The sequence below is a fragment of the Sinocyclocheilus grahami genome, unplaced genomic scaffold (assembly GCF_001515645.1).
Source record: "Sinocyclocheilus grahami isolate Dianchi unplaced genomic scaffold, SAMN03320097.WGS_v1.1 scaffold1783.1, whole genome shotgun sequence".
NCBI classification, from domain to species: domain Eukaryota; kingdom Metazoa; phylum Chordata; class Actinopteri; order Cypriniformes; family Cyprinidae; genus Sinocyclocheilus; species Sinocyclocheilus grahami.
Genome location: NW_015506962.1, coordinates 39,675 through 51,374, shown reverse-complemented (window position 1 = coordinate 51,374; position 11,700 = coordinate 39,675). Strand labels below are relative to the sequence as shown.

At 42.9% G+C, this 11,700-nt stretch overlaps 1 protein-coding gene across 3 annotated transcripts in view; it reads right to left on the bottom strand.

Annotated features, from left to right (window-relative positions):
- Positions 1-548: 548 nt before the first annotated feature.
- The window catches only part of LOC107572633 (rab3 GTPase-activating protein catalytic subunit-like), a 15,254-nt gene continuing 4,102 nt past the window's right edge, over positions 549-11,700 (bottom strand). For 2 of the 3 annotated variants that reach the window (XM_016259055.1, XM_016259057.1), the window contains 5 exons: positions 11,080-11,212; positions 10,925-11,003; positions 10,603-10,722; positions 7,652-7,817; positions 5,235-5,467 (listed from right to left, as the gene is read on the bottom strand). In XM_016259055.1, coding sequence (XP_016114541.1) covers positions 5,243-5,467; positions 7,652-7,817; positions 10,603-10,722; positions 10,925-11,003; positions 11,080-11,212 — 723 coding nt within the window. In that variant the 3' untranslated portion in view covers positions 5,235-5,242. Of the gene's footprint in view, positions 643-5,234; positions 5,468-7,651; positions 7,818-10,602; positions 10,723-10,924; positions 11,004-11,079; positions 11,213-11,700 lie in introns of those variants that run through there. The other variant, XM_016259056.1, reaches the window with a different exon arrangement.

Sequence of the window (11,700 nt, the reverse complement as noted above, 5' to 3'; positions counted from 1 at the left end):
GGTGTTTTTATCCTTCAAGGGACAGTTCACCCAAAAATTAAAATTCTGACATAATTCTCTCATCCTCAAGCTGTACAAGATTATTTCTTGTGTGGAACAGGCAGTCAAAGCAAACAGTTGCTGGTAGCCATAACATGGAGAGAAATACTGCGGAGGTCAAAGGCTACCAGCAACTGTTTGCGTTCCAGCATTCTTCAAAACATCATCTTTTTTGTTCCACATCAGAAATAAATTGAGGATGAGATAATGTCAGAATTTTACTTTTGGGCTGAACTGTCCCTTTAAAGTGTGAAGCGGTCTTAATTTAGCATCATCAAGATCCTACTATAGTTTTTATTAATATTCTGAAATAGATTTTATTTTTAAATTTTGTTTAACTTTATTTTTGATTAAAGTTTATTAATTTTGTTGTGCATTTTTTGTCATGTTTAGTAGTTTTAGTATATGTCAATACAGGTTTTATTAATTTTTATTTGAGTTATTTTAGTAGATGTAGTTCAAGTTTATTTTATTTCAGGTAAATGTGATTTCTGAGGATTAACTGCCGGCGTGACCTTCACCTGATGGGATCTTCACACGCTCCGAAGGGAAGTTTTCCGAACTCCACGCCTCCCACCTCTCCAGCGAGGAGCGCATCGAAGTCTGAAACAACACACACAGCCTTCCTGTGATATTAACTCATGATCAAAGTAATATAGAAGTTAATCAACTCAGGATATACGTGGAATATTATGATCTGCCTGTGTCAACAGCTTCTTAATACAGAGGTAAACACTCAGAGCGGCGAATGTGCTGAGGAGCGAGATACTGACAGAGACAGTACACACGGATACATGGAAACTGAGAAAGATTCGCTAGTGTATCAAATAAAACTTGCACACTCGCCGGGAAACAGGCCAGATCACCACAGAACCACAGTAATAATGCGATGAACGGCTGGACAGAAAGAGAAACAGCCGTCACAGTGACGCAGAAACAGATGTGTGACCCTGGAGCACAAAACCAGTCATAAGGGACAGTTTTTCGAAATTGAGATGTATGCATTATCTGAGAGCTGAATAAATAATCTCTCCATTGATGTATGGTTTGTTAGGATCGGACACTATTTGAAAATCTGGAATCTGAGGGTGCAAAAAAATCTAAATATTGAGAAAATCATCTTTAAAGTTGTTCAAATGAAGTTCTTAGCAATGCATATTACTAATCAAACATTAAGTTTTGATATATTTACGGTAGGACATTTACAAAATATCTTCATGGAACATGATCTTTACTTAATATCCTAATGATTTTTGGCATAAAAGAGAAATGTATAATTGTGACCCATACAATGTATTGTTGGCTATTGCTACAAATATCCCCCAGCGACTCAACACTGCTTTTGTGCTGCAGGGACACAGATCATTCGTTTGGACCACAGACAGGGTTTCTGCAGACTAAGACTTTGAGAACTTTTTAAGACCAGCCAAAGAAAATAAACTGAAGGGAACACAATACATTAATGATCTCTAATGTGTCTTGCATGTTCTCTAAGGAGAACACAATGAGTTAGAAACGTTTTACAAATACAACTTCCAAAAGATCTTTTTAACAACTTCCAAAATTACTTTTTAATTCATTTTACCAAAAAAAAAGGGAAAAAAAAGAAAAAGCTTAAGGTTTGCATACCTCTGCTCCCCATTTACTAGAATATGAAGATATTTTACTGTCCCTGCAAAAAGTGCTGTTTTTCCTCTGTATTTTTCTCATTCTCCAGCACAAACAACTCAAGATTCTTAAATTAAGACACATTTAAACAAAATGACAGAAGATAAGGCATCTTGTTTTATGAGAAATTGATCAAAATCAAGTGAGTTTGTGATTAAAATAGAAACAAATATCTGCCAAAATCAACTTCATTTGAAAGGAAAACAAGTTCCCTATCAATATTTCACTCGTCCTGTGTCTGCTAAGACGCTATGAGGAAAAACAAATTTTTCTCCGATGACTGAAGCCTTTTTCAATAACGCAGTGTAACTGCACGGCCGTTGGTTCGTGCAGTGAATTAAAAACGAACCATCCTCAGATTTCTTCTCCTTCAGCGACGATGACGATCTTCGCTGATACTACGAGACTTGAAGCTTCGCCGTGGAAACGCCTCGCAGCGGATCAAGACCCCTCTCTGCCGCCTTCAGCACCCGCAGCAGTGCTGGTCTTCTGGATCCCCTGCCGCCATCCGGCGAATTACTAAAAGAGCTTTTAAAAGAGCAAATTTAGTGGCGTTGTTGCAAATGGCGCGCCGTCTCTGTCACTCCTGCAGGGCTCATGACAAACAGTTCATGACAAACTCACCAGATCGTGGCGTGCCCCCTATTCGGCCCGCCTGCGTGCCTCCTCTTCCTTCGTCCTCACGACAGTCGACGGCACCAAAGAGAAGGGGTACGACAAGATGCCTTCCCTGGACGAGTCTGTGCCCATCTCTGCCCGCCCACGGCTATCGGCTGGAAGGCAAAGGTCGCCCGCCTATTCATCTGCTGGACAGGCGGCCTCGGCGCTTCACTCTATGGTGGTCTTACAGGTCTATCAGGCCAAACTCATCCAGAGCATGGATGAGTCCGGCCCGGACCTTGCAGCTTTTAAAGAGCTGCGCAGCGCGACCGACCTGGCTTTACGCGCCACCAAAACCACGGCCCAGGCCAGCCTGGTGGTGTTAGAATTCCAGTTCTCCTGATCTGCGGGACAGGAAGAGGAGGGGGCCAAGTCTCGCTGCAGCTGGACCACCCCCCAAGCAGCCTTTGTTGTGCCTCCAAGCAGAAGGAAGGTGGTCTTGACAGACGCTTCTAACTTAGGTTGAGGAGCGCTGTGCGATGGCAAACCGGCTTTCGGCCACTGGTCGAAAGAGCAAAGTCGGCTGCACATCAACTGCCTGGAAATGCTGGCGGTATGTTTGGGCCTTTGCACTTTCCTGCCAGACCTGAGGGGACACCACGTCCTGGTCAGATTGGACAGCATGATGGTAGTGTCATACATAAATCCCCAGGGAGGACTCTCCTCGAAGCACCACTTTATTCTAGTAGAGCGCCTCTTGGAATGGGCTCAGATCAACTTGCATTCACTGAGAGCGGCGCATGTGCCGGGCAAGTTGAACCTAGGAGCAGATATGCTATCTCGGAGCAATTTCCCCTCAGACGAGTGGATGCTCCACCTGCAAACGGTTCAGAAAATCTGGGAGATCTTTGGCGAGGCAGAGGTCGACCTCTTCACCTCAAAAGACAACTCTCATTGCTCAACTTATTTCTTGAAGGACACGGACCCAACCTCCTCCTTTATGCTTTTCCCCGATCGCCCTGATCCCACAGATAATCAGGCGAATCAGGGAACAAGAGCACAAGGTTCTGTTAGTAGCCCCGTTCTGGAGGAGCCATCACAGGTTCGCAGAGCTGTCCTAGCTGCTGGTAGCAGCTCCATGGCCCATTCCCCTGAGGCGGGACCTCCTCTCTCAGGTGAACAGAACGATATGGCACCCCCAGCCCGAGTTGTGGGCTCTGCACCTTCGGCCTCTCGATGGGAGCCTGCGAACCTCCCCGAGAACGTACTAAACACAATCTCTCAAGCTAGATCTCCGTCTATGAGATGCCTCTACACTTTTAAGTGGTCAGTCTTCTCCGCCTGGTGCATGACCCGCTGCGAAGACCCAGCTTCCTGCGACACATCTCTGATATTGTCCTTCCTGCAAGAGCTGTTGGACAAGGGCCGTTCCCCTTCCACGCTCAAGGTTTATGTAGCAGCCATAGCAGCCTATCACGCTCCTATAGCTGGCCAATGGGTGGGCAGGAACAATTTGGTTGTTTGCTTTTTGAAGGGGTCTAGGAGGCTTAATCCGCCTCGCCCCATCACAGTCCCTACATGGGATCTGTTCACAGTGCAGAGGGCTCTAAAGAGCCCTCCCTTTGAGGCGCTACAACCCATTGACCTTCATTCCCTGATGCTAAAAACTGCTCTGCTACTGGCGTTAGCATCAGTAAAGCGTATGGGTGATCTGCAGGCGCTCTCTGTGAGCCCCACCTGCCTTGAGTTCGGGCCCAATGACTCTAAGGTCACCCTGAAGCCAAGGCACGGTTACATACCTAAAGTGCTCTCCACTCCACTCTCTTCCCTGCTAATTATTTAATTACCCTTGTGGTGCTTAAGGCAAGTTCAAGCATGAGTCGCTCCTCTAGCATAGCATGACGGGATTGTACTGGTTTCCCATAGCGTTCCACGAACCAACGGCCGTGCAGTTACACTGCGTTATTGAAAAAGGCTTCAGTCATCTGAGAAAAAGGAGTTTTTCCTCATAGCGTCTTAGCAGACACAGTACTCTTTCCTGTATCTCAGGGAACCGAGGTTACGTTAGTAACCGAGTACGTTTTCATTCCATAGTTTCTCAGAAAACAAGACTTCTTATGTTCATTTTGCAGTAAATGTATCTTGATTTAAGGATGTTTAGATTAGAAAGAAAACTAAAATACTGCAATGCAAAAAATTATTTTCTTACAAAGTATTTCTTTTTTTTTTTGTATAATTATAAAAACATTCTTGAATCAAGATGCATTAACTTGACAAGTAAAATGACTTAGGATAGTATGTCTCGTTTTCTAAAAAAAAAATTATCAAAATTTTGTTAGTTTTTGCTTAAAACAAGCAAAAATATCTGCCAATGGGGCAAGAAAATTAATCTTAATTCAAAGGCTAAACAAGATTATTTTTCTTGCCCCATTGGCAGATATTTTTGCTCGTTTTAAGCAAAAACTAACAAAATTTTGATAATTTTTTCAGAAAATAAGACTTAAGTAGTGCTGTCACACGATTAATCACATCCAAAATAAAAGTTTTTGTTTACATACTATATGTATGTGTACTGTGTATATTTATTATGTTTATATAAATACACACATGCAGTACATATTTTGAAAATATTGACATGTATATACATTTATATAATATATCGATATACTTAATATATAAACATAAAATTTTTCTTAAATATATACATGCATGTGTTTGTATTTATATATACGTAATAAATATACACAGCATACACACATATATTATGTAAACGAAAACCTTTGTTTTGGATGCGATTCATCGTTTGACAGCACTAATCTCAAGTAATTTTACTTGTCAAGTAAATGCATCTTGATTCAAGAATATTTAGATATTTATACTAGAAAACAAGACATAGAAATATTAAGAAAAGCACTTTTTGCAGCGAGGAAGACATTTATTTTTTGCAGTGCACGAAACATTTAATGGCATGACTTTGTGAATGAAGCTGTTTGTAAGACGCTGAAGAGCTGCAGAGGCACTGTGCGTGGGCTGATGCTCTCAGGTAGAGGTCAGACGCACCTGGTGGCTGCTGTGGCCACGAGCACTGCTGACCGTCCTGCAGGACGAAGGTGAAGCGGATGGAGATGCTGATGGGCGGCAGCGGCGTCAGCGGACAGCCCTGTCAACACAACACGACACACACATTATGCACTTAGTATTATACATTTCACCAGAAAAAACAAACAACTACTTCCCAAATGCAGCTTTCTGTGATAAATTGCAGTTAATCAATATCAAATAAAGCTGTAAATGCTTTTGAGTTTTAATTTCTCACATTATATCATTTTATTGGCTGTAGTTTAGAAAACGGTAATAAAACATGAGAAGAGCTCAGAAGAACTTCATCTTGATAATGTCAGATAACTCTGATAGAAAGCTATCTAATATCTGTCAGCTGTTACATTTAATACACAATTAGATAAAACCAATTTAGCTCAACTAATTAGCAAGCAGTGCTTCATTTAGTTCAGTCTGTGGAGTAAAAGATCACGTTAGCAATTAAAGAAAAACACTTCAGCAAAACATGCTCGGCTCAAAGTGTCTGAATCATTTCTGATCCGCTAGTCCACTGTATGAAGAGTTTCTAATTTTACTTTTAATTTTAAGACTTCTTAATTATATATTATATTTATATATAAATTATATTATAAGGAAACATCCATAAATCAAATACGAGCAGTGTTGGGCTAGTTACTCCAAAAATGTAATATATTACTCATTACTAGTTACAGTTTTCAAAATTAATATTATTACTTATTACTTTCAGGCAACAGTAATTAGTTACAGTACTTTTCTTTCACGCCCCACAATTGCATATCTTCTCCATAAAATTCTTCTAAAATATTACTAACAATATATTTCTGCCTCATCATTTGACCAAAATCCACACCGGATCGCAGTCAGAAGTTATTACAAACACTGATTAAGTGTTAAGTGGTGATTAATAGTGACGTTTAAGTAAAAGTGTTGTATTAATCTCATTAACTGTCATGTGTAGCTAATTGCAGCAATAATTTCTGTGTTATACCCATATACGATTATATTCCATGATGCATTTTATCAAAATAAATCATATGAGTTCATAAGAAAGTGTCAATTTCTCTAAAAAGATTGTATAAATGTTTATTAGGATCAGAGGGATGAGGGCAAGCCGTGTAACGCCAGAGTAAAGTAATGCCACGGCTTACACATCAGTGTTCAGATCTTTTCTCCTGACTAAATCAATGTAACGGCAGTATTTCCATCCGCTGAGTGCAAGCTTTTTATATTCCAAGCTCGCCTGCTGCTCTGCTGACTTCATGTGTTCACGAGTTGTGAAAATTATGAATATAAATCTAGGAATTATTGTATTGTTGGACTTTAAATCAGGGGTTGAGTTAGTGCTGGGCGGTATGACCAAAAATTTATATCACGGTATTTTTCAAAATTATACTGGTTTCACGGTACAAGACGGTATTTTGTTTTCATGCATGAGCGGGTGTTTACCATATCTTCTACTGATTGAGAGGAAATACTGCAGTATATTGACTTAGAATGCCCTATTTTACTGTCATGATGAGTGAATATAGTCAAAGAATACCACACTAAATACTGACTAAACACAACCCCTTTAATACATGTTAACCAGGAGTCACTCTCATTTATAATCACGGCATCGTCTGATAAACTCAACATGCATCTACACTAAAGAGCGGCTATATTACTCTTCTGTCTCGTGCAGCGCACTGCCTGCGTCTGAGTAACAAACTAAAAACAAACAACAAACTAAAAAGTGCATGTGATATTAACAGACGAACTACGCTCATATTTATAATCCCAAACACTCAGTCAGCGACAGCTGCTAGGAAACGCTGTTAGACGCGGGAGCTGATGGAGCGGGCGCTGGATATTTGTGGAGGTCAGTGTGGATATTGTGGATGAGTTCTTCTGTGTCATCACGTTCTGTTAGTTCTACAGCTTCAGTTTCTGAACTTTCACGCTGAGTAACACATACAGCTGTTCCCTCACCACAGTGCAACAGTGAAAAGAGACCCCTTTCAAACAGTGTCGCGTTCCCAACGTTGTTTAAGCGACATACACCGGTATTGCGGTATTTAAAAAATTCATATCATAACAAAAATAAACACCGGTATTTGGTATGAACCGGTATACCGCCCAGCACTAGGTTGAGGCATCGAAAGTAATTAAGTAACAAGCTGTTTTATGGATAGTAACTGTAATATTATTACTGCAACGAGTTCCTGCCCAACACTGCACACGAGCCGCATGTTCTCTTTGAGAAGGACAGCGAGCAGCGACTCACGATCTTGTTCTTGAAGACGTCCAGCAGGCCCGACAGGTGTGTGTACTGACCAGGAGCTTTACGCAGGTGCACCATCTCGAAGTCTGAGCGGACCCCGGGCCCCTGACACTCACCCGCATACACCTTCCTCCAATTCTGCTGGATCTGCACCAACAGCGGCACCTGACTGAACACACAGAGAGATTCAACACACACACACACACACACTCAGCAGAGAGATTCAACACACACACACACACACACACACTCACTCTCACATACTCTCACACACACACTCACAGAGCAGACATTCAACATACACACACACACACTCACTCACTCACTCTTCCACACACACACACACACACACACACACACACTCACTCTCACATACTCTCACACACACACACACACACAAGATTCAACACACACACACACACACACACACACTCACACACACACACACACAGAGCAGAGAGATTCAACACACACACACACTCTCCCACAAAGCAGAGATTCAACACACACGCAAGTCTGCAGGAACACACGGCTCAACAGCGCCACCCAGTGCACTGAAGCCACAGCACACAGCTTTTAGAGGGAAATCTCATTTATAAAGAAAGTACTAGTTTTCATCCGATCACACAGAGCATCTCTCCGTACCCAAAACTCATATCCCCGTATGAATAATTACAGCATCCATCGACCGCAGTGATTCTCCAGAGTAACTAACGCTTCACACACACTAAGAAATACAACTTTCACAAAGTTCTACTAACAAATGCAAAAAAGTAGCCTGAACAAAGAATGTTTAGGAGAAGTCAGTTTAATTTTTTGTGCGAACCGAACAAAAATACTCCAAACGTGTCGCTAGCAAAAGTTGTTTTGTTTACCTTACTTAGATGCTCAAGTATTTGTTCACAACATATTCTTTTCAAATTGAGTCATCTGAACAAACAATTTTGCATGGAACGATATTGCACAAATTCCCAGCATGCAATGCAGCTTGAAAACATTTTGTTCATTATTATTCAAATATTATCGTTGCTTTACATCTTAATTTATGCTGCTGCTGTCACTGTCAGTTCGCTGTCATGTGGATCAGAATTCATATCTTTACTGATTTAACATTTGTTGATCTCTGCATTTATTTGATCAAAACACAGTAAAACAGTGGAATATTATTGCAATGTAAACCAGCTGTTTTCTGTGTGAATATGTGTTAAGCTGTAATGTATTTCTGTGATGCGCAGCTGTATTTTCAGCATCATTCCTCCAGTCTTCAGTGTCACATGATCTTCAGAAGCCTGTGTGTGTGTGTGTGGGTGTGTGAGAGAGAGAGTGCATGTTCGTGTTTATCTGGTTTATGAAGACACAAATTTGTATAATAACATGGGTATGACATAGGTATTACAACGAGAAGGTGATTGATGAGGCCATTTTCAGTGTCCCCGTAATTCAAAAGGCTTATGAATAATTCAGAATGAGTTTTTTTGAAAATCTGAAATAGCAGAAAGTCTCCTGTGAGGGGTAGGTTTAGGGGTAGGGTTGGTGGAGGGCAATAGAAGATACGGTCTGTACAGTATAAAAACCATTACGCCTATGGAGAGTCCCCACTTTTCACAAAAACAAACCTGTGTGTGTGTGTGTGTGTGTGTGTGTATGCGCGTGTGTGAGCATGCGTGCGTGCGTGAGAGAGCGAGTGTGTGTGAGTGCGCGTATGTGTGTGAGTGCGCGTGAGTGTGTGTGTGTGTGTGTGTGCGCGCGTGAGTGTGTGTGATGAGTGTGTGTGTGTGAGTGCGTGCGTGCGAGTGTTAGTGTGTGTGTGAGAGAGAGAGTGCATGTGTGTGAGTGCGTGTGCAAGTGCGTGCGTGTGTGTGAGTGTTAGTGTGATCGAGTGAGAGAGAGAGTGCGTGTGTGTGTGTGATGAGTGCGTGCGTGTGTGTGATGAGTGTGCGCGCGTGTGTGTGTGATGAGTGTGTGCGTGTGTGTGTGTGATGAGTGTGTGTGAGTGTGTGAGAGTGCGTGTGAGTGTGTGAGAGTGCGTGTGAGTGTGTGAGAGTGCGTGTGAGTGTGTGAGCGCACGCACGTGCGTGAGTGAATATGTGTGAGAGAGAGAGAGCGTGTGTGATGAGTGCGTGTGTGTGAGAGAGCGTGTGTGTGTGAGTGCGTGCGCAAGTGCGTGTGTGTGCGAGTGCGTGCGCAAGTGCGTGTGTGTGCGAGTGCATGTGCAAGTGCGTGTGTGCGTGTTAGTGTGAGTGAGTGAGAGAGCGAGTGCGTGTGTAATGAGTGCGTGTGTGTGATGAGTGTGTGTGTGTGTGTGAGATGAGTGCGCGTGTGTGTGTGTGCGTGAGTGAGTGTGTGTGTGAGAGAGAGAGAGAGCGTGTGTGTGATGAGTGCGTGTGTGTGTGTGAGAGTGTTAGTGTGTGTGTGTGAGAGAGAGTGCGTGTGTGTTAGTGTGTGTGTGTGAGAGAGAGCGTGCGTGTGTGAGTGCGTGTGTGTGTTAGTGTGTGTGTGTGTGTGTGAGAGAGAGAGAGCGTGCGTGTGTGTGTTAGTGTGTGTGTGTGTGTGTGTGAGAGAGAGAGCGTGCGTGTGTGTGTTAGTGTGTGTGTGTGTGTGAGAGAGAGAGTGCATGTGTGTGAGTGCGTGTGCAAGTGCGTGTGAGAGAGAGAGAGCGTGCGTGTGTGTGTTAGTGTGTGTGTGTGTGAGAGAGAGAGAGTGCGTGTGTGTGAGTGCGTGTGCAAGTGCGTGTGAGAGAGAGAGTGCGTGTGCGTGTGATGAGTGAGTGTGCGTGTGTGTGTGTGTGTGTGTGTGTGTGTGTGTGAGAGTGTGTGTGTGAATGCACGTGTGTGTGCGTGCGATGAGTGTGTGTGTGTGTGTGTGTTTGATGAGTGAGTGAGTGTGTGTGTGTGAGTGTGTGTGTGTGAGAGTGTGTGCGTGAGTGTGTGTGTGTGTGTGTGTCGGTCACTCACCAGCCCGTGTTGGCCAGAGCGATGGACACGGAGCTCAGCAGCAGGTTACACTTGGACTCGCTGACCACAGCTTCACAGTTGGCTCCCGGAGAAATCACCACGAACTCACGCACACCGAACCTGCGACAGAACACGTATGCTTCCATTACAGTACTGCTACTAGATTTCATTTTAGGATCTGGGTCCCAGTTTCAACACAGTTTTGACTGAACTGACTAAAAAGTGTATTTACTGCATCTTGATTCACTACTGCATTCAGAAGCTAGCGTCTGTCTGAGCAACACGAGAGGAATGCATGGATTTATTGTGCCGCTCTCCTCACCATCTGACGAGGCAGTGCGCTCGCGGGGGAAAGTCGTTGTTCATGCACAGCAGGTCCTGCATGGCCAGCGGACACGCATCTGAAAGCACAGACACCGCTCAAACACACGCAGGAGAGGTCAAAGGTCATCCGAGCGGGTCAGAGGTCACACGTACCTTCCTCCGGCTCGTCCCTGCTCTCGTTCTCAGCGGACTCCTGCTTCAGACAGTGATGTGTGATGGAGAACCTGAAGTCAGAGAAGCTGATCTCCTGCGTGGTCTCCTCCCACGAGCCGCTGGTGAGTTCTCCCTGAGAGCATCAACACAACACGCTCATTAGCCTTACTTAAGACCATTAAAAACATGTCTGTTTACTGAGATACAGCTGAAATAAAATATTAGATGAAAAACTAGATAAATACAAATGCTGCCTTGGCTATTAACTGTGTCAATTAAAGTTAAGCTTAAGTTGAAGCACTAACCCCCGGTTTCACAGACAAGGACTAAAATATAATTCTGAGCGGTTTCAGCTGAAAGAAGCTTGATCTTAACATACATCAGTGCCTTTGTTTTGTCTGAAGATGCACACCAGTGATGTGTTTATAAAAGCAGTACTTAAAAGTCCTTATTGAACTGTGGCCTAATCCTGGCTTCGTCTAACTAAAACCGAACAATGAAGTAAAACTGTAATAACTTAAAACAATCCTTATAGTCATAATTATTAAAAATATTATAAAAACTAAATTATTACAAATGAAACTAAATGAAAGCAAAAAATATAAATTCCCAATTAAAAAT